Source organism: Equus przewalskii, chromosome 22 (assembly GCF_037783145.1).
Source record: "Equus przewalskii isolate Varuska chromosome 22, EquPr2, whole genome shotgun sequence".
Lineage (NCBI taxonomy): Eukaryota > Metazoa > Chordata > Mammalia > Perissodactyla > Equidae > Equus > Equus przewalskii.
In genome coordinates, this window is record NC_091852.1 from 51,928,315 (window position 1) to 51,951,859 (window position 23,545).

Here is a 23,545-nt window from a genome sequence, read left to right on the forward strand (position 1 = left end):
CGTCTCAGAAGTATGCACTCTAGACGCAACACACTACAGCTAGCCCGCATGCTCTCTCTACACATGATCCCAGGCCTGTGCTGGCTAACGTTGCCACTCCGGGTTCAGTGGCTCCAGGTAGCCATCGCCCAGCCCCACAGCCATGCAGCGTGGCTCACAGGGGGCCCTTCTCTATCACCATGTTTGCACATGGTGTGCTGGCAAAGGGAGCGAGCTGTGCACCCCAACTGTGGACAGGCAGAAAAACATGACAAGTCAGGAGCAACTGAAGCTCCAACATTAAGCATCAGTTTTTCGGCTTCTGAGTTTCCCTTAATTCAGTCTACTCACAATTATCCGAGTTAACCAAAGAGAAGGGCTGCCCACATGGAATAATTACACATGCACAGAGCTTTACAGAATACGAATTCATTTCTAGTCAAAAACAAACATGTCACTATTCAATCCCCCCCCATTCTAATGCCCCCATAATTCTGCCCCACTGGCTTATATATTAAGAACAAACCTAACATTTCTCTTTTCCTTAAACTGGAGTCTTGGCTGGCTTACATCCATACGTTATATCATCACTACTTCTCTAGAAAACACATAATCTTAAACACTTAAATTTGTGAGAAATACTTAACGTAATATTAAAAATTACTGTGGAAACACCAAACTACATTCTTTCTGGATTATTAACAAATGAACAATCTACATACAATGTTTACAAATAATACATTCTGGCTCTTGATATCAGGAGAGCATCTTCGTTTCACCTAGAAATCCAAAGACAAGGGACAAGATCTGGCTTGAACACAAGCTGAATGCCAAAGCCACACTGGTACCGGGACGCTGCTAGACCCAAGAATGAAAAAATTCAGAATTCCCTTCCCACACTTTCATCAGCATAAAGCTCCTATTCAGTACACCCAGAATAAAAGCGATGAACACCTGGCATAAACAAATAAAGTTTTTAAGAAAACATTTTATTGTAGGCTATAATATTTAAACTATAATTGTACATATTTTAAATAGACCAGCTTGGTAAATCTAGCGGGTTTGTGAGACAGAGAAACAGGTTACCACAAAGCATTAGGGCTGCCCCGATGAGGCCTGGAATCTGCTGCTGCAGGTCTCTCCCTAAGCGAGACAGGGAACCCACCTGCAGAAAAAACACCCCAGGAGGGAACTTCCCCAGTCACTCTGGAAAAGGGTCCCCTGTGAGACGAGACCCCCAGCTCTGCAAACACCCAGCAAAACTGCCTTCCAGGACGGCAGAGCCCACGCTGAGGACACGCTGCAGAGAACAGCACTCTGCACGACCACAGCGAGCACAGGGCACGGCAAAGACGAGGCGCAGGCGCTGAAGGGACAGGGCCCCAAGGAGGCCACCCTCAAGAGGTATGATGAAGGAGACCGCACAGAGAGGCCTTGTTTAAGTGTGCCACAGGAAGACAGCAGAGCACGGAGCTCGGCAGGGAGGACAGCTGTCCTGGAACAGCCTCGCCCCTTCTCATGTAGAGGAGTCTCAGGAGAGGGTTACGGTGTGACCAACACAGGACGGCATGTAACACTCAGAACGACAAATGACGCACTGATGGGCAGTGAAGGCAGACAGACCCAAAGCAGTGCCCACGGAGTCGATGGAAACCGTCACCTGACATTATACACACAACAGAGCCCATGGAAGAGGAACTGACATCTGAAACAAGAGCCAAGAAATGAGTCAGCTGCACAAGAGAAGACCTGAGAAAGTCAGCCACAGGCAGCAAACGAGGAGCAATCCAAAACTTCTCAGAAATGAAGACTCAACTAGAGGAACGTGAGGAGATAAGACGCCGTGGGGTGTGAGAGGGAAACGGATGGTAAGGAGACAGATGGGGAAAAAATAAAGAATCAAGAGACGGTGACAGATATGAAATTCCAACTTCTATATAACAAAATTACCCAAAACCTAAAACGAAAGAAACAGAAAAGAATATCCAAAGAATCCAAGAAAAATTTCCTGAAATAAAAGACTTAAACGTCCAAATGCAGCCCTGGGAAAACTGCCCCAGAACTACCGACACTAAGATGTTCCAGAGAAACAAACGGACTTTAAAGAAAGTAACATCTCTTGGGCATCCAGGCAAAAGAACCACATCCTGTGGAAGGAAAAGAAAATCAGAGTGTGACAGTGACACCGTGTGCCACCAGACAACAAAGAAACAAACTTAAGGTTCTCAGGAAAGAAAATGTGAGCCACGGGTTTTATAATCAGCCAAGAATTCTACACTGACCTCCAACTAAAAGGCCACAGATAAAACTGTGTGAACATGTAAGAACTTGGGGAGTACTGTCCTCACAGATGCTTCCCGAAGAAGGCACAGGACAGAGCTTCAGACAGTCAAGGAGCACTGAGAAGCTTCAGCACGGGGCCGAGAGTAAGCCTCGACTGTGTCCACTGCAGGAGACACAGCAGGACAGGGTGAAACTGCGACCTGCTCTGACAACAGCATCAACCCCACTCTGAAAAGCAGCAGGAGGGAGTATGCACAGTGGAAGACGCTGGCTGGTCTAAAGGACGCCACTCGGAACAAACGAGCTCACACGCGACGTAGAGAGAAAGGAGAGCCAAGTCCATTCAGTATTGCTCAGAGTGAGGAACCAATCTCTCTCACCAGAAAATAAACAAAGACTGCAATGGAAAACCCAGCGGAGAGGATGAAGGTCAGCCCAGCCCTGTCGGGCCTGCACCTCGTCACTACTAACGACACTCCAACCCCAAGCACACGACCTCCAGGACCTCTTCACAACCCGGAATGTGCACCCAGCTGCCAGGCCCCGGAGAAACGGCTGGCAGCGTGACTATGTTTCTCCTTGAGCATACAGAAAGTTTTTTAGCATCACTTTTTCCTTCAAATGGACAATTACCTATCTCCTTTTGATCTTTAGGCAAAAGTCCTTGTGATTCATCCCGTGTACAGGACCAGGCTGTCTTCACAGCAAGGGCAAAGGCTGGTTCCCAAACCTCACTGAGGAAAGAATTCAGTCACATGCCCCATCTTGTAAAGACACAGACATTCCATTGTTACTACCAAAATTATAAGCAAATACAGCATCTTCACCAGAGTGATGGTTAATTTTAATGTGTCAACTTGGCTGGGCCACAGCACTCAGGTATTTAGTCAAACATTACATGTCTTCTGTGCAGGTATTTTTCCAGCCAAAACCAACATGTAAGTCAAGAGACTGCCCTCCAGAACGCAGGTGGGCCTCGTCCAATCACGTGAAGGCCTTTAGACAAAGAAAGAGGCAGAAAAGGCAAATCTACCTTTGGACTCGAGCTATTTACATACCACTGGTCCTGTTTCTCTGGAAAACACTGACTACAATAGGAAAAGGCTCTCTCCTAGATTCGGAGGCACGGAATTCCTCTATCACCATGACTCTTAACAAAACCGGTAGAAACCCAGCCAGTGAGTAGAAAGAGGGCACTGGCAGGCTCCAAGCAATGGTTTTCTAGATTAGCCACGCATCCCATCTACACTCGTTCACGGCGTTCTTCTGTGGCCCACCGCTGTTTCTGAAGATGGAGGTGCTGGGTATTCCGAGTCCCCACTCTGTGCCACGCGCAGTCACCTCCAGTGGTGTCCACGAGGACGCCCACTCTCCTGAGCATTACAGGGAGCTCGAGGCTGGCCAGGGCCATTCCTTTTCAAAGTGGCTGCTTTACGCTTCAATCTGAAGACACACATTCCTCCCTGCAGCATGGGTTTATTTTCTCACCTCCATGAAGGGGATGTTAACCGTTAACCTGGGCTCTGGCAAATAAATGCCTATTTTCACATTTTGTTCTATGTTTCTGTCTGCAACGCTTCGTTCTCACTTCCACATCTCGTTCTCCCTTATCTGCACAGCCAGGGTGAGTGAGTTTTCTTTGCACCAAATAAAGCCCCAAGGGAAGCTGCAGGTCTTACTTCTAGTCTTACAGCAATTACCTCTAATTTTCAAAATGTCATATTTAAACTTACATTTTTCTACTAAATTATACAAATAATCAAAATCTACACTTTCCCTTCCACAGCGCACCTAAAAAGACTAGCCCAAGACCAAAAACTTTTTAGCACAAGATTAAAAACAAAAAATTCCTAGCAAAAGGCAAAATTTTAAAAAACAAACACCTCAGCACATAGTAATCCCACCTGGCCACTTGCACCGCACTGCTGAAATTTAGGCTTTTGTTCCAAATTGTTATTTTTCATTTTGCTACTATCTTAAAAATGGTTTTTTTAAAACACTGCCTTATTTAGAAATAAACAAGGAAGGACTTTTGTTGCTTTTTGCTTAATGTTTTCATCTATTTTCTTCTTATGTGTACTTGGTCTGTCTAGACCCATCCTCTGGTGAATCATATGGGGTTTACAAACACAAATTCTAAATCCGTGCAAGCCTCAAAATACTAGTATTTTGCCATCATCCATGAATTACCCAGGTACGCAAGTCAGGCTCAAAACCCTGTTCCCTCAGTACTTCTACCGGAAAAAAGCACTTTCATGGTCTTCTCTTTTCCAGAGTTAAAGATCTCAGATGCTGGTCTGATCCTTGTTCCTTGGAGGGTAATCTGTTTTTCTCTTCCAGTTGCTTTTAGAATTCCCTTTGTTCCTGGATTCTGAAATGCCACCAGGACATGTGACACATTTTTAACTATCCCTCACTAGGACTTGGTCAATCTAAAGAGAGCTGTGCAAAATGACGTGTCATCTTTATTCCTGATTATCTGTGCCCCCAATCTCCTTTTGGAGACTCTTACTAGACAACTGAGCACTTCCAGATGCATCTTGCACAGCTCAATGTCTCTCACTGTTCATCTTCCAGAGCTCCTCAGTGCCATCTTTACTGAACCAGGTACAACAGACAGGCTTGAATGTCAACCTCTCTACTGACTATCTGACAGGGTTTTTAATTTCCACGAGCTGTTTGTTTATCTCATCTCGCAGGGGTTTTCTTTCCAATGCACTGAGGATGCCGCTCACTTCCTTTCGGGACTCCTCAGAGAGCTGCTCGGGTCGGCCTCGTCTGTGTGGGGTCCGAGTGCTGCTTTCCTTCAGTTTCCTAGCTCTGGGTTAGCTCTCTTGTTCTAGGCATGACTTTCTTTCATGCTATCAGCGCTCCTCAGGGGCCTGATTCTTGGTGTTCAAATTTAGATAGATGCAGGTAAGATTCAGTGCTATGTGTACTGTGGGGTGTCTCCTCCAGCCAAGTCGGGCCCCTGGCCTCGGAGCAGTTGAGTGCAGGGTCTAGGGGAGCAGAGTGACCCAGGGAGCTGTGAGCAGCCAGGAGGGAGCAACCTGTCATCAGGGGAGGCAAGGAGAGCATCGGCAGCCTGGCTAGCATAGCTGGCTCCTCACCCCTAAAGACCTGGGCGGCTGCAGCCAGCCTTCGCAGCCTCTGATCCGGACTGGACTGAGTCAAGGGGAGCTGGCTGAACATTCATTTTTTGGAGGTCTTTCTTTTCAGCTCAAAGTAGCTGAGAGTTCCTCAGCTCTGCCTAGTTTTTCTATAAATCTATTCCCATCTGCTTTATATCTTCCAGAAATTTCTCAGTGTTCTGGTCTGCTAGTAGGATGACTTTTCTAAATCAATAATAACAGAAACTGCAAATTTTGAGGAGTTAATTTTAATGCGAATTATGGTGCGGTACTGTTTTCTATCTGCCTATAGAACAGATACAACCCTCCTACTGAACAATTTGGCAATCCATTGTCCCAGTGATTCCATGTCTAGAAATTTATCAAAAGAAAATAATGCACGAACACAAAGATATAACTACAATGATGTTCTGAGCAGTGCTTATAACAGAGGAAATGGAAATAGAAAATATTCAACAACAGGTCCCACTGATCCAATAATTAGCATCTCTACATGATGAAATAACTGCATAGCTATTTAAAATCATGGAAGAGAAATTGAAGACGTTTTTTTTTTTTTTTTTTTTTTTTTTAAATCTAAAAATTTATTTTGAAAGTGGAAGCAATCAAACAATAAAAAACAATTTTTCTTGAATAAGATATAATATTTTTGGTATTTCTTAATAACTAGCTAATTTTAAAATGGAAATACATAGGTTTCCAGCATTATCTGAAATTTCTTAACAGTGCATAGATTTTCTTTGAATAACAATTGGCTAAGAGACCAAAGCCACAGTTTCTAAGTTCATCGATTCTCAGTTGATAAGAAAAAATGATGGGCCAGCCTTGGTGGCCTAGTGGTTAAGTTCAGCTTGCTCCTCTCTGGCTGGTCCCGTTCCGTTCCCGGGGGGGGGGACCTACACCACTGCCTGTCAGTGGCCATGCTGTGGCAGCTCACATACAAAAAAAGAGGAAGACTGGCAGTGGATGTTAGCTCAGGGTGAATCTTTCTCAGCAAAAAAAAAGATGATGTTGCTTAAACTTGTTTTTTCCTCCTCAGGTTTTATAGGTAAAATCTGCAGTGTGTTTTGTGTACTTGACAATAAGGTGAGCTGACAAGTGCTTCAGTACTGGAAATGAGGTACTGCCGTTGTTTTGGGGATCAGGCAGCGGGCCGTCTTCCCGTGTGCCGCTGTTGTCACAGGGCATTCACCCTGTGTATCTGTGCCCAAATTTCCTTCTTCATCTTTAAAGTTAATGTAGCAATTTCTTATTTGGAACTGTTGATCAAGCTGTATTTATCTGTAATTGATTAGTTTCCTGGTAATTTAGTTGAATTGAGGCAGAAATCACGGCATTGTTGCTCAAAAACGACTACCTTTTGAGATTAACTTTTGTCGCTCAGCATAATTTTCTGCATAGACCATCATGTCTTCTGCAAATGGGGGTAGTTTTATTTCTTCCTTTTCCATCTATATGCCTTGTATTCTTTCCTTGCTTGACAGCACTGGCTGAGTTTCCTCTACTATGTGTAACAGCAGTGGTGAGAACAAACATCATGGCTTTTTCTGATCTTAGGGGATAAGTTAAGTCCTTCATCATTAGGTACGATTTTAGCGTCTGGTCTTTTGTAGCCGTTCTTTACTAAGTTGAAATGTCCCTCTAATCCCAGTTTTCTTTTTTTTTTTTTTTTTTTTTTTTTTATTAATGTTATGATAGATTACAACCTTGTGAGATTTCAGTTGTACATTTTTGTTAGTCATGTTGTGGGTACACCACTTCCCCCTCCGTACCCTCCCCCCACCCCCCCTTTTCCCTGGTAACCACCAATCAGATCTCCTTCTCAATATACTAATTTCCACCTATGAGTGGAGTCATATAGAGTTCGTCTTTCTCTGACTGACTTATTTCGCTTAACATAATACCCTCGAGGTCCATCCACATTGTTGTGAATGGGCCAAGAGAAATTGAAGACGTTTTAAAAACCCACTAATGTAGAAAATACGACCACATGAAAAATTTTAATCATACAATTATCCATAAACATATGTAGAAAAAAGATTTTAAAATATACATTAAATTGTTAACAGCTGTAATCCCCAAATGATGGCAATAGAAATAATTAAGTTGTCTTCCTCTGTGTTTACCTGTGTTTTCAAAGTTTTCTACAATAACTTAAGTATGTCACTTTTACAGGCAGGTACAACACAATTTTTAATTTAATTACTGCTAAGTTAATGCAATGAATATCTTAAATTCTGCAACGAATTATATATAAAAACAGATTTATACATTCTAACATTATCAATTCCAGATTTTATTTCTACTGCCTTTTTTTTGGTCCAGGGTAATTCCACTTTTAGAACGTCATCTCACTAGTCCTAAAAGAAGAATTAAAGAGCTAACATAGATACTACTTCTGCCCAATTTACTTAATAAACTTACTCTGACTGAAAAGGCAGAAGCAGCAAAGACAGCCCCCGCCACCGACCACCGCAGGCGAAGCCAGCCATCAGCGCAGCACACGGCTCCTTAGACCACCCGTCAAGCTTCCCAGTTCCTGGGCCCTGAACGCAGCATCCAAGCTGCCTGAACACCCTTGCAGCCAAAGCTTACCAAGAAGGGTGTTTAAAAATATATACTAAAATATTAATTATTTACTATTAAGAGTATAGAAATATATGTTGGTAAAAACGAATTAAGTTCTTCCAATTAGCATCTATATAAAACAAGGCTTAGAATTTCCCTAAAAAACAAATAATGCACTAAGAATATCTAACATTGGGTAAAATGCTGATAACTGCTGGAGCTGAGCCATAGGGAGTCGGGATTTATTACACACTCCTCCGTTTTTGTGTACGTTTAAAAATTTTCCATACTAGAAAAGTTAAAAATTACATATTAAACAAGTTCTTAGACTTCATTTTAATTTCTAATTGCTAATTTAGATTTTCAACAGGAAAACTCTAATAAAAATTAAAGCTTATTTACATGAGTTGAAATAGTATATACAAAAGCAAACAGTAGGAACTGTCAGATTACAGGAAGAGGGTGTGATACAAACAGACACCTTTGGTCATCTCTGGAGAGTTCAATAAAAGAGCAACTCAAGAGAGATGTGAGATTAACAACTTAAAGGAACTTTGATTTAAAATGAGGGCTCCTTGAATACTGTGATTTTTATTTACATTCTTCATGGATATATGCATTTTTAACATTTCCTGTATTTCAAGAATAGAAGAAATTTAAAAATAAAGAAATTTCTTGTATTTTCTTGGCAAAGAGTCTAAAATGTTCTTAACTATCATTTTCCAGGTAGTCAATAAACAAACAGCAACACTGTAAGCAAGCACCAAGATACTTCGTTCAACTGAGCACCCCAGAATCATAGCCAAGCACAAATAAAAGGCTGCATATGTCAAGATCGAAACAATTCAGGGATAAAGCAGACAACCAGAACTAAACAACTATAATTGCTTTCCTTGTTTCTATCTCCAGAAGCTATTCCTTGAAACAAATGGTTCAAGGAGAAAAATTAAATGACTGAAAGGTATTTGGCTTCCTTAGAGATGAACTGATCTCTGTCCTGATGCTAAGCATAGCTTTTCTTGTAGTTTCAAGGGGCGTGAATGGTGACCAAGCACACAGCCCAATCACTTTCACTGCTCTATTGTGTGTCTACTTCCCACACAGCCTGGCTTAGTTCTCTGATGTGCCCAAAAGATCAGCTCCGATAACAGTTTCGGCCAGTGCTTCTCCAGCTCTGGCAGGCCACCAGTCACTTGGGCACTCCAAGTCCCACCCCAGAGGTCCCGACTCCACAGAGCAGGTCTGGAGAGAGCCCAAGCCTTTCTCACAAGCTCCAAGTGCCGCCGCTGCTGCTACCACGGAGCGGGGAGCGCTGATTCAGAACACGCACTCCTGTCTATGCACGTGTTTCCAAAAGGGTACACTGAGTGTGCAGGAGACATTCGCGTACTTTGCTCAATACTTTAAGTTCTGAAAGTGCCACTATATTTTGTCATCAAGAAACCTTGTGTTGAAAGCTCTTTCATCTAGACTCCCTCAATGACTTTAATTGACCACTATTCCTCATTCAGTAAATGCCTTATTTTGGCAGCCAATATTTAAAGGTACCACACTTGTTAAATTAAGTTTTCAACTGTCACAATTCTACTATGAACACTAATACCTGTCACACACTAGGTACTCTGTTGGATGAATTAATTACTGACGCTTTTTCCTTATTATCCTTAATATTATGATAAAAAAGCAATGCTCCTACTCTGCATTCCAGCAGATCGCAGAAGAAAATACTGATTAAATAAAAATTACTGTCTTTCTGCAAAATGCAAACTAGCAAATAGAGACGAGAAACGCTTCTCTAGTCCTTGTCGCTTCATCAGAGTTCTACACCGATACTGTCATCCCCAGCTGACAATGACGATATGAAGACAGGAGGAGAAAGCGTCTACTTCCATTCAGATCACTCTGGTTTCTTCATTACTCTGTCTACACACCGTGTGCCCAAGAACACTGGAGATGCCCACGCAAACAGCCAGATGCCTCGAGGCTCTTTGAAAGTGCTATCCACTTTCACTGGTGTGAGTAACAGTTACTCCAAGTTGGTGAAAAAGTATTACGTTTTGACAAATTTACGACTGTCAAGACCATGCTTCATTTAGAAGCTTGCTCCAACAGTTATCTAATCTGTGTGCTCACGGCTAAAATAACCCATTTTTCAGATACGAGACAACAAATCACGCAGCTTGGGAACTAGGGCATGGCTGCTGCGTGTCCTGGTCTGTCCCAGCCCAGCCACTGCTCAGCTGTACGACCTCACACAAGGTACTGCACCTCTCTGCACAGAAGGGTTCATGCTTCCTACTTGACAGGGATGCCATTAGGACTACGTGGACCACACCAGGGACACAAGGAGGAGGAGGAGGAGGATGACAGTCTTTGTCAGTAACAAGTATCTGTGTATTACAAAATGGAAGGAAAACATTTCCCGGGAGCCCCTCTACTCGGTGTAAGCTCCTGCTGCACTTTCTAAATGTAGGTTAGTGGGAAATAGACCAAAGTCTGGTCATGCTTTCCAACAGTACCCTGAAATGGAACTCTATCCACTGTTCACATTACGGAAGGAAAAACCCAGATTTACATCCGAAAATTGAAACACAGAACCACGCTGGCTAAATCCACCTTGGAGGCCCCCTACTACACCTTCCCTTCAAAATCTACTTCCAGTGCAAACCACCTCCTGGGAAGCCGGGAAAGGCTTATCCATTAGCTTATTCCCGGAACACAGTCAGGGGCCTGCCTACAGGAGGCACGTCTTTGTTTCCACTGACTTTAAGAACAAACACAATCCAGCTCTGTGGCGTTCGTGGGTGCAGCAGTGCTCTGCGCACACTGCAGACCTGATGCCCCGCAGCCCAGCACACACGGACAGCGGCTGCCCTTCTCAGGACCAGGGCTCTGCCAGCACTCGCCTCCTTGACGCTCCTGTGTCTCTCTCAAGCAAGCAGAGGCGTCTGCAGTGAGGTGACTGCTCAGGCCCCTGGGCCAGCAGGGGAAGTGAGAGGATACAGCAGTGGCTGCACATGACAAGTCCTGAGGGCCTTACTCCCTGGAGGGCCATAGTGGGACAGGAAAAGAATGAGGCTCCAGTTCTGCTTTGCTATACTTGGTTTCCATAAACATTTCATTTGTAGAAAGGATTCTATGCTGAAAAGCTGAAACCCCACTGTTCTAGTCCAATACTGTGATTTCAGACATGAAACGAGTAAGCTGAGCAAGCAAGGCAGACAAAGGAACTTGCAGAGGCCGACAGCTGAGCCAATGGGCTTCCCATGCCAAGGCCAGCTCCCAGGCAGGGGCCACTCCACCAGCCTCCAGCCCTGCTTACCCCTCCAAAGGCAAGCAGTAACAGCCATCATTTGTGAAACGTGGAAACTTTTGTTTCAGTCTTTTTTCTCCACTCCACCCATCTTCATGTTTGCACTGAGATTAGAAAAAATAGGAAAACACGATTGATAACTTTTCCTTTCATTTCAACTTCTCCCTTTTGCTACAGAGCAACGTGTTTGAGGCTTCCAGTCTGTAAGTGGGACAAGCACGCCTCCTAGTAAAGCACCAGCTCAAGCTCCCTGCATCGTGCAACATACAGGACAAGAGATCCTTTCAGCTGGTGCACAGATGAACCGTAAAAGTTCACCAGGTGAGTGGAAAAAGAGGATGAGCCACCAAGGCCACGATGCAACGAACAGCACCGCTCAGGAAGAGGCACGCGACAGCTCGCTCAGACAGCACCGCTCAGGAAGAGGCCCCGGAGCCCAAACCCATGAACGTCTGAAATCCTAAGTAAATGAACTTTTAATCAGATATCTGGAAATACGTAACAACGGATAAAACAGAACGTACATTACATTCTCAAAGACACTAATTTTAACATAATTGGCAAAATCTACTTTGATGACTGTTCTGGCCTTGCAAAGCTAATGGGTAATTTGCTTTTACTTCCCACTATATTTAAGTTTTCATCATTACCTAATTTTTATGGCTCATATTTCTGCTTTTTATTGTTACTTTCTATTTGTGCCAAGAGACGGTTTATCATAGATGGCAATGACGTGGTAGTGAACAGACATACGTTAGGTATCAGCTATCTGGATGTGGCAGAACCGATGGTGATGGGCAAAAGAACGAAATTCGAGAAACACTTTATCGAGGCACAGGGACACAAGAGCATACCCACGTTACCTTCACATTTTAACTCTCTACACTGAACAGTACAGCTATCTACATCATGTGTCCACGTATCACTTACGCGAGACGCACGTCTGCCTTAATCGCCAACAGTCAGTGAGGGTGTTTTATCTGTGGATACCTTCCGCCACAGTCAAGAGGCCTCTCATGCTCTCCAGCCACTACAGTGCGGTGATCAGGGGCAGAGCCTTCCCATATGAGTAACTGGGAAACAACTGCTACAATGAGAGGCTACGGAGACGCTAGGGTCAAGGAGGGTCTCTTCCATACTTAACAATCTATGATTAAGACGCACAATCAGAACTAATTTGTTAGAGTGCTTTCCATGGTGCAATGGCAGTCACCAGTACTGGTGGGTACCTGTGAAATCTATCAAGAGAATACAGTACAAGTGGACATTACTATTTAAGAAAGTATCTCAATTTTCTTTTTGGATATAACCATGTCACACACCAAAAGATTTCAGGGAGAAAAAGGTGGCTTCTGTACTCTGGTACCTACAGACTTTAGGATTTATCACTTAAAATACATGGCTATTTAATTCTTTCGTCATGCATATGCTTTCTCTAAATTACAAGCTCTTCATTCACCTGAAAATGCTATACAGCAGAGAGTGTGCCCAGCAGTGTGCTAGCTAGGCCCTCAAGCACGAGCTATGGGCTATGTCCACAAGGAGCTCCTTGTCCAGCAGTGGATCCAAGACCTGGAGAGGAACCTGCACCCCGAGCATGCAGCCCTTCCAAGGACAGAAGCAGGAAGGGTTCCCCATGCAGCTGCCACCCTCGCCACAACTGACACTTCCATCAGTCCAGCTCCCATACGGCTGGAGGGGGAATCATGGCCCAGAGGCTCCTCAAGGTGGAAGGACAGACCCAGGCACACTTAGGTCAGGCCGGGGAGAAGGGACTGGATGGGGACATGACCACATGCTTCTGCTCAGCGTGCAGCAAGGTACGTGAGGCCAGCCACTGCAAGCCAAGGCCTCCTCCTTACAGGGCAGAGAGGGCCTCACACAGGTGACCTTATATCCCCTGCAACCAAAGGCACATCTGCCACCTAAAAGCAAGGCTCAGAACGGCTTACTTGTGGGACGTCCTTTTCTTCATCATGCTTGCAGACACACCAGCATGGCCTAAAAGAGAAGTGAGTATAAGTCAATGAAAAATGGATAAAAAATAGTCAAAACTCAGGAAAAATAAACTTCTGAAAAACTGCTATACAGAGCATGAAATGAAAATAAACTGTAAATAGCCAGCATGTAAAAAGTCATTTGTTCACTTAACTTTAAAAAGGAGACATGAGGGGTTCTGGAAAGTGACAGGGACACCAGTTCATCTCCCAAATCAGCCATAAAACACAAAACCAAGATCCTGTGCACAAAAACATCCCCAAAAAGAAAGTGACAACCCTAGGCATAAAGCAGTAAAGGTACAGCACTTGCCTTCCTGCCACAAACAACTAGAAACCAGGAAAGACGATACGAAACTCCCGGACGCAGACATCGGGGGACAGGAGGCACAGGCCTATGGGACGAGGGGGCCCCAGCGGAGCCCGCACCAACCCAGACCATGTTCCAAGAGCAATCTGTGAACCACGGAATGTGAAGGGGGAACCACGACCTGGTTTTGCCACGCTGAGACAGACTGGAGCTGGGGAGGGCGAGGCAGCTGGAAGTCGAGGAAGAAAGTGCTGGCAAGGAGGGAGATCTCCGAAGGAGCTCCAAACACCCGGGGGCTCTTCAGTCTGGCTAGACACTAACCTGGGAAGGCATGAAAGTTGTTCAATGTCCATGGGGGACAGTCAGTAAAAACCACAAAGAGGTAACCCCTTAGCAGGAAGGTGGCAATGGCCCTAAGGATAAAAGCCGCTGTAAACCCATCCCAGCATCTGCTCACCAAAACAAACTCCAACACTCACTGAAGAACATCAACAAACCCCAGCGCTCCACCACACGTTTCCAACGGCCAGTGCCCCCACAAAAATCACCAGACACGCAGACAACAGCAGACTGTAACCCCAGAACTAAGCAGGCTATAACCAAAATGATGTAAATAACAGGTAAAGATGTTGAAAGAACTATAATAAATATGCTCAAATATCTAAAGGAAGACAAAAACCCTTTAAATAGAAAAATGGGGGGGAAACCCAAATGAAACTAGTGAAAAATACATGATGCAAAATGAAAAAAATTGTTCGATGTGATTAAGAGCAGATTAGACCCCACAGATGAAAAGATCAGTGAACTTGAGACATGACAATGATGCAAACTATCCAAAATGACACACAGGGAAAAAACTGGAGAAAATGAACAGCCTCAGTGACCTGTGGGACATCAAGTGGCCTAACATCAATGACACTGGACTCCACAATAAAGAGGACAAAGGAGTGAAAGAAAAAAAACCTGAAAAAAAACTGGCAGCAAGTTTTCCAGATGCAGTAAGTATACAACCATGTAGCCAAAAAGCTCAGCGAAGCCAAGTAAGATAAAAACAAGAAAACCTCGCCAAGGCACAGCCTGACCAAATTTCTGAAAATCGCTGACCAAGAAAATATTTTTAAAACAACCAAAGAACAGACACATTAAATACAGGAAACAAAGAAAATACTGGCTCCAGATCTATCAGAAACAATGTACGCCAGAAGACAGGGGAACAAACCTTCCAGGCACAGCTAAAGCAGATAAACCAAGCAACCAACTATGGACTAGAACACTACATCCAGCAAAACACCTTCAAACTGACAACAGCAACGATGACGTTAAATGTAAATAGTCTGTGCCACACAAGCGACCATATAAAAAAGGAAAAGACAATTATTAATAACATTTCAAAATGATAAAAGTCAATTAATCAAGAAGCCATAACAATCTTTTGTGTATATGAACTTAAATGCAGAATACTGAAATACATAAAGCAAAAACTGACAGAACTGACAACAAAAACTGACATACCCATACATTTTTTCCAAGTTCATGTGGGACATTAACTCAGATATATCACATGCTACTCATGAAACAAACCAACACACTTAAAACAACTTGAAATCATATGAAGTACATTCTCTGACCACATCAGAATTAAACTAGAAATAAATAAGGTTTAGAAACACTCCAGTATTTGAAAACTAATCAACTATCTTCTAAAAATCCATGCTTGAAATACAAAATCACAATAAAAATTCACCTATTTTGAAGACATAAAAATGAAAACAATCTATCAAAATCTGTGGAATGCAGAAAAGCAGTACTTACGATATTGACCAAGATTCACACTAAGTAACAAGAACATAAAGGAAACAAAGGGTTTTGTTACCATAAACTCAGAACCGTGGTTTCCCTGGGCGGAGGAAGGGGCTTCCAGGTTATCTGCAAAGTTCTCTCTCTCTGGCCTTACATTAAGATGTGTACTGCTTAAACAAATTTCTGTACTAATGCTATGTTTACAATTTTAAAAAGGTAACTGAAAAAGAAGGTATTTGGCCAATTGGTCTGTGTAAGACTGTACGTTCTGGTCCACAGATAAAGATGGCAAGACACGGCCCTGACTGCTAAAAGAGCCACTCGCCCACACTTTCACCCAGCATGTTCACCTGCACTGAGCCACGTGGCAGCTCAGGGACAAAAATGAGACACAGATGGGAAGGAGAGCAAATCTACCTGAAGCATCCCTGGAACACCTCTAGGCTTAGAGTAGACAAGGACGAGGAGACAAGAAATGCAGAAGCAGACACGAAGATACAGGATTTGTTCAAGCTCTACTGGACCTGCATCAGGCATCAGGATCCCCGCCCTCCCCAGGCTGAACACACGCGGAAAGGGCAGCCAACTTTAGCATTCAGTACGTCCCCTGCCTAAGAGCAACATCCCTGTCCCTGCATCCAAGCAATATGTGGACAGCAGTGCACGGAGGGGAACCACGACCTGGTTTTGCTACACTGAGTCAGACAGGAGCTGGGCAGGGTGAGGCGGCTGGAAGTGACAGGAGAGAGTGCTGGCAACAACGGAGATCTCTGAGGAGCTTCTCGGGCCCCACACAAAGCTGACTTTCCCATTTAGAAGAACACCATGGCAGACACAATCATCTTGTATTGATCACTCAAGAAAAGGTAAGCCATTCTAATTAATCCTTGATCCTTAAGCATGAATGAAAACACCTCAGTGGTATGACCGAGAAAGACAAAAACAAGCAGTACAGCTGTTCATGAAATCACCCAAGAAGGACAGAGATGAGATAACAGAAGCGGCCCCTCCAGAAAAGGGAAACACTAGAGTAACAAAATGGGAACAAGAGGCTACGGAAAGAGAACACAAGAGCTCTTGAAAATTAAAGAAAAATGAATAGAGAACTTCCTATTTCTGGTCCAGCACGTTAAGAGCCTGGAAGTCATCGCTCCATCCTAACGACAAGTAAAACGTTGAACAAGCTGAAAAACCAACAACTTTTCTTAGATTGGTCAGAAGTTAAGCTCACAAGGTCCGCTGCCCCAAAGCTGGACAAAGAGACATGTGGATGGAGACAGAGAATCCCACTTCACCAGAGCAGAAACCTCCACAGGAACCAGCGCTGGGGTACGAAGACCTCAACAGTAACTGACCAACTACTGGAGGCTCAGTATAGACAAGGCTAAGACAGAAAAAATCCAGTGGACCCGGTCATTCTCAGGGGGTCATCCTCATCTTTATGAGTTTTACCTCCATGAGCTCTACCCAGATTCTCAGAGTGAAGATCAAAGAAAGATCACCTCCTACTTCCAGCAGCGGGAGGGGAAAGTATGCATTTTAAAATACATGGCAAGCTCTGTTCTTAGCAAGCCCTGCCCTGGAGGGAAACTTTTATCAGAGTCTAACCTGCGGGGGTTTGTATCAGGGCGTAAATGGCCCTGGCAAAGGGGAACACCCAACTCCAACTCTCTCTGGCCATCCTCTCATGTAACAGAAATTTCAAACCCTGGCCGTCCTGTACACCACATAAGAGGGGAGGACACTCAGAAGGATTTTGGAGGTCACAGCCCAGTGGCATAGATTCACTGTAGACTGAGATCTAATCCCAGCAACAGGGGATGCATCACCAATCCCACACCTCACCCACATATCACTAAAGGCTTCTTTACTGGACTTCCTTTTACCCGGTACATGCCTGGCTTTCATCAAAAACTTACAAAGCCTATTAAAAGGCAAAAAACACAGTTTTAATGAGACACAGCAAGCATGAGAACCAGACTCATTTATGGCAGGGAAGTCAGAATTATCAGACCAAAAATTTAAAATAACTGTGAATAATATGCTAAGGACTCTAATAAAAAAAAGTAGACAACATGCAAGGACAGATGAATAATGTAAGCAGAGAGACGGAAATAAGAAAAGAAAATCAAAAAAACATGGTAGAGATCAAAAACACCGTAACAGAAATGAAGAACGTCTGTGATGGACTCACTGGAAGATGGGACATGGCTGAGGAAAGAACCCCTGAGCCTGAGGATAAGTCAACAGAAACTTCCAAAACTGAAGAGCAAAGAGAACAAAGAGAGATGAGGAAAAACAAACAGAATATCTGAAAACTGTGGGACAATGCTGTTGTAACCTGAGCATAGTGGGAAGACCAAAAAGACGAGAAAGAACAGAAGCAACGACGGCTGACGATCTCCCCAAAGGAACAGCAGACACCAAAGCACAGATCCAGGAAGCTCAGAGATCAACAGGGAGAACAAATGCAAAAAGAAGTACACACAGGCTTACCATATTCAAACCACACAAAACCAGGGTAGAGGGAAGATCCTGAAAGAAGCCCAAGGGGAAAACGCCTAACTACAGAGAAGCAGGATAAGAGTGACATCCAGCTGCTCCTCAAAAACCACACGAGCAAAAAGAGCGCAGAGTAAAACATTTAAAGTGTTGACAGAAATAAAAAATAAAGCTACAACTTTGTATTCTGCAGAACTACCCTTCAAAAGAAAAGGACAAACAGTCTTGCTCCAACAAAAACGGAAGGAATTTGTTCCCTGGAGATCTGTCCTACAAGAAACGTTAAAAGAAATTCTTCAGAGAGAAGGACAAAGATACAGTTCAGAAACTCAGATCGACAGAAATAAAAAACATTAGAGCTGGAAGAAGTGATGGTAAAATCAAAAATTTCATTTTCCATATTCTTAATTGAACTGACTTTTATTTAAAATAACATTAGCAACAATGTCCTAGATGATTATAGCTTATATGTAAGTGAAAGACAGCAAAGGTACAAAGGCCTGGAGGAAGGAGTCAGAATACTCAGTTCTCTAAGGGACACTCTACAGTGGAGCTCTAGTACTACTTGAAAGTACGCTTGGATTACTTGTAAATGTATCTCGCAAACTCCAGGAGTAAAAACGTAAAACAGAAGTATAATTGACACAAGAAGAGAGAGAAAGAGGAATCATGTAAATGTTCAATTAAAACCATAAAAGGCAGGAAAAGAGTGGAAAACAAAAATAGGAAGGAAGAACACTGGCAATGAATAGAAAATAGTAATAAACACAGCTGATATTAATCCGATAACCACCCCCAACGTCAACGGTCGAAATGGATCAGTCAAAAGAGACTGTCAGAGTGGATAGGAACACAAGCCCACGCTGTATGTTGTCCGCAAGAAACCCACTTTAAATACAAAGACGCATTTAGATTAAAAGTAAAGGAGTTCTCCTCAATACGGCGCTTGAGCAGACGTTGAACTCGCCTCCTCCCACGAACACAACCAGGTTACAACAATTTTAGGAAGAATTACCCTGGATTGAAAACTGAAAACTGGATAAAAAGAACCCCCACAATAAGGGACAGTCCTGATGAAAGCAGAAGAGGCAGTAACTCTGGCCAGAGAGGAAAAAGGCCACCTTTGGGAGCAGCAGAGCTTCTCAGCTGGCCAGGCGGGAGCCAACCTAAGGTACGAGCCCTCCCTGAAGGAATGAGGTCCGGAGTAGGGGCAATACTGCTATAACCATCCTTCGGACTCAGCCCAACTGAGAGGGGGTCTTACTGCCTGGCTTTGCTGGCTATTAACTGCAGCGAGGACACCCCAGAAAAGCTATCAGCCGAAAGCCGAAAAGATCCGGGTCTTAAAGGGCCCACGCACAAACTCACTCATTGCAGCAACCTAAAATCACCAGAGAGAAGGCTGACTGTCCTTTGGTGAAACGAGACTCACCTGGTGGGCTCTGGGGGCCTCTTGGTGAGAGGAGGATCCTCTCCGGAGACTGAGACATTGATGGGGGCCGTTGTTTGGAGCTGGTCCAGGCGTGCTGATATGGGCACAGGTGGGGGCCATTGAGGTGCGCCCCTTGGGCTGTTAGCCCAGCAGTCTGCCAGCCCAGCAGTCTGCCAGCCCAGCGGTCTGCCACACCAACTAGAGCACAGATTTAATCCAGTTCAGCCAGGGCAGGCAACCCGCCCTAGGGACTGGCCCCACCTAACAGCAAGCCCTCAGGCTACTTTTCAGCCTGCACTGACTGAATGCCTTGATCCTCTACAGGCAGGCAAAGGTGTGTGCCTCTGTGGGGCAGGGCTTGTGTGAGGACCAGGTGAACAGTGGGGAGCATTGGGGCAGAGGTGGGGGCCTCTGCAGTGCAGCGGTGGGGTACGCTCCAGGGGGTTGAGAAGTGTGCATGGACCAGGACTGTGCTGACAGTGTATGAGGTCCAGAGGGGGGTGAGGCTTATCAGCGGCAGAAGACTTGTGTTTCACAAACAGCCATAAAAAAGATCAGCCCCACCTTCCAAAGCCTGAAACAACTGAGGGCCTCCATGCCAAGGGAGAGCCCTACTCAGCTGCACTCCTAAGAGAACTGACATCAGCCTTGTTGGCCTCAGGCCTACCACAACTGTACGCCCATGAGCCTAGCAAACAGCTACACTGGGTACCAACCCAATTAAGAAGACAATTGCAATAAGAGTGTGCTAATAGACTTTGTAGCCAACAGTGCTGAGGCCCCTCCAAACCGGATTTACAAACAGCTGGCCAGGGAAGGAAAGATCAGACTCCCCGGGTACCTGCAGTGGGAGCAACCCTGCCACAGCAGAAGAACACAAGTAGCCCACAAAGGGGTCACTCCTGGTTCTTATGGTCTGGTGACGAGAGGGAAGCACACTGCTGGGCCTCATAAGGCATCTCATACATAAGACCACTTCTCCAAGATCAGGAGACATACCCAACTCACCTAGTACAAAGAAAATAGCACAGAGAAAGAGGTATAATGAGGAGGCAAAGCAATACTTTCCAAGCAAGGGAACACTACAAAACACCAGAAAAAGAACTAAGTGAAACAGAATCTAGCGACCTCCTTGACAAAGAATTCAAACAAAACATAATGAGGATGCTCACAGATATGCAGAGAAGAATGCATGAACACAGTGAGCACATGAGCAAAGAACTGGAAGATATAAAAAAGAACCAATCGGAAATGAAGAATACTCAAAATGAGAAATTCACTAGAGGGTCTCAATAGCAGAGTAGAGGATGCAGAAGAACGGATCAGCAAGCTAGACGAAAGATTAGAGGAAATCACCCAAGCAGAACAGAAAAGAGAAAAAAGAACTAGACAGAATGAGAACAGTGTAAGGGAACTCTGGGACAATATCAAGCATGCTAACATTCGGATTATAGGGGTCCCAGAAGGAGAAGAGAGAGACAAAGGGACAGAAAATTTATGTGTCGAAATAACAGAGGAAAATTTTCCTCACCTGAGGAAGGAAACAGACATCCAAGTTCAGGAAGCACAGAGAGCTCCAAACATGAGAAGCCCAAAGAGGCCCACACCGAGACATATTATAATCAAAATGTCTAAAATTAAAGACAAAGAGAGAATCCTAAAAGCAGCAAGAGAAAGGCCACAAGTGACATATAAAGGGAAGCCCATCAGGCTGTCAGCAGACTTCTCAGCCGAGACCCCTACGGCACAACATATTTGAAGTGCTAAAAGGAAAAAACCTACAACCAAGAATACGCTATCCATCAAGGCTGTCATTCAGAATGGAAGGAGAGATAAAGAGCTTCCCAGACAAGCAAAAATTAAAGGAGTTTATCACCAAGAAACCAGTTCTACAAAAAATGCTGAAGGGACTTATATAAGTGGGAAAGCAATGACCACAAAGAGAGATAAAAGAAAAAAATTATCAAAAAAACCCAAAACAACAACAAGAAAAAATAGGCAATAAAATCACTTGTAAGGTAAAAGTATAGTAAAGGCTGCAGATCAACTACCTGTGAAGGTAATATGAAGGTTAAAAGACAAATGTACTAAAATTACCTATTTCAATGATAAGATGGTAATGGATAGACACACGCTAAACAAAAGACTATATACGATGTGACAAGCATATAACGTGGGAGGAGGGGAGTGAAAAAGTAGAGCTTTTAGAAAGAGGTCAATAGACTGTTATATGCATAGTATATCAAATAGGATCCTCATGGTAACCACAAACCAGAAACCTATAACAAGCAATAAAAAAAGTAACACAAAAGAAATCAAACCTATTACTAAAGATAACCATCAAACCACAAGGGAAGACAGCAAGAGAAAAAGAAAGGAACTGAGAAGAACTACTAAAGCACCCCCAAAAAAGAAAAAGTGACAAAATGGCAATAAATACATATTTATCAATAGCTACTTTAAATGTCAATGCACTAAATGCTACAATCAAATGCTATAGGGTGGCCAACTGGATAAAAAAACAAGATCCATGTATATGCTGCATACAAGAGACACACTTCAGACCTACAGACACTCACAAACTGAAAGTGAAAGGATGGAAAAAGGTATTCCATGCAAATAGCAAAGAAAAGAAAGCGGGGGTAGCAATACTTATATCAGACAAAATAGACTTTAAAACAAAACCTGTACATTACGATAAAGGAAACAATCCAACGAGAAAATATAACACTTGTAAATATCTACGCACCCAGCATAGGAGCACCTAAATATATAAAGCAATTATTAACAGACATAAGAGGAGAAATAGACAGTAACACAATAATAGTAGGGGACTTTAACACTCCACTTACACCAATGGATCGATCATCCAAACAGAAGATCAACAAGGAAACACTCACCTTAAAGGACACATGAGACCAGATGGACTTAGTAGATATATACAGAACATTCCATCCAAAAACCACAGAATACACGTTCTTTTCAAATGCCGATGGAACATTCTCCAGGACTGATCACATATTAGGCCACAAAACAAGTCTAAATAAATTTAAGAAGATCAGAATAACACCATGCATCTTTTCTGAGCACAAAGGTATGAAACTGGAAATTAACTACAGAAAAAAAACCAGAAAAGCCACAAAAATGTGGAGATTGAACAAAATGCTACTGAACAATGATTGGGTCAATAAAGAAATCAGAGAAGAAAAAAAAAATTCCTGTAGACAAATGAAAATGAAAACACGACATGCGAAAATCTGTGGGATACAGCAAAAGCAGTTCTACGAGGGAAGTTTATAGCAATTCAGGCCTACCTCAACAAAGAAGAAAAATCCCAAATAGACAATCTAAAAGTGCACCTAAAGGTACTGGAAAAAGAACAACAAACAAAGCCCAAAATCAGCAGAAGGAAGGAAATAATAAAAATCAGAGCAGAAACACACGAAATAGAGACTAAAAAAAAATAGCAAAAATTAATGAAAACAAGAGCTGATTCTTCAAAAAGATAAACAAAATTGACAAACCCTTAGCTAGACTCACCAAGAAAAAAAGAGAGGGCTGAAATAAATAAAATCAGAAATCAAAGAGGAGAGATTACAACGGACACCTCAGAAATACAAAAGATAATAAGAGAATACTATGAAAAGCTATACGCCAACAAATTGGATAATCTGGAGGAAATGGATAAATTCTTAGAAACATACAACGTTCCAAAACTGGACCAAGAAGATGTAGAAAATTTGAATAAACCGATCACCAGTAAGGAGATCGAAACAGCAATTAAAAACCTCCCAAAAAATAAAAGTCCAGGACCAGATGGCTTCCTTGGTGAATTCTACCAAACATTCAAAGAAGACCTAATACCTATTCTCCTCAAACTCTTCCAAAACATTGAAGAGGAGGGGAGGCTTCCTACCTCCTTCTACAAAGCAAACATTATCCTAATAACAAAACCAGACAAGGACAACACAAAAAAAGGAAATTACAGGCCAATATCAGTGATGAACATCGATGCAAAAATCCTCAACAAAATACTAGCAAATCGGATACAACAATACATTAAAAAGATCAAAGATTATTTTTTGGGAGGTTTTTAATTGCTGTTTCGATTCCGGGGATGCAGGGATGGTTCAACATCCGCAAATCTATCAAAGTGATACACCACATTAACAAAATGAAGAATAAAAATCACATGATCATCTCAATAGATGCAGAGAAAGCATTTGACAA

The 23,545-nt window shown here is 43.2% G+C and overlaps 1 protein-coding gene across 10 annotated transcripts in view; it reads right to left on the minus strand.

Annotated features, from left to right (window-relative positions):
• The window catches only part of SPIN1 (spindlin 1), a 76,399-nt gene that overhangs the window by 12,905 nt on the left and 39,949 nt on the right, over positions 1 to 23,545 (minus strand). For 9 of the 10 annotated variants that reach the window (XM_070589828.1, XM_070589836.1, XM_070589832.1 and 6 more), the window contains one exon: positions 13,227 to 13,275. In XM_070589828.1, the coding sequence (XP_070445929.1) occupies positions 13,227 to 13,275 (49 nt within the window). Of the gene's footprint in view, positions 1 to 13,226; positions 13,276 to 13,762; positions 13,898 to 23,545 lie in introns of those variants that run through there. The other variant, XM_070589827.1, reaches the window with a different exon arrangement.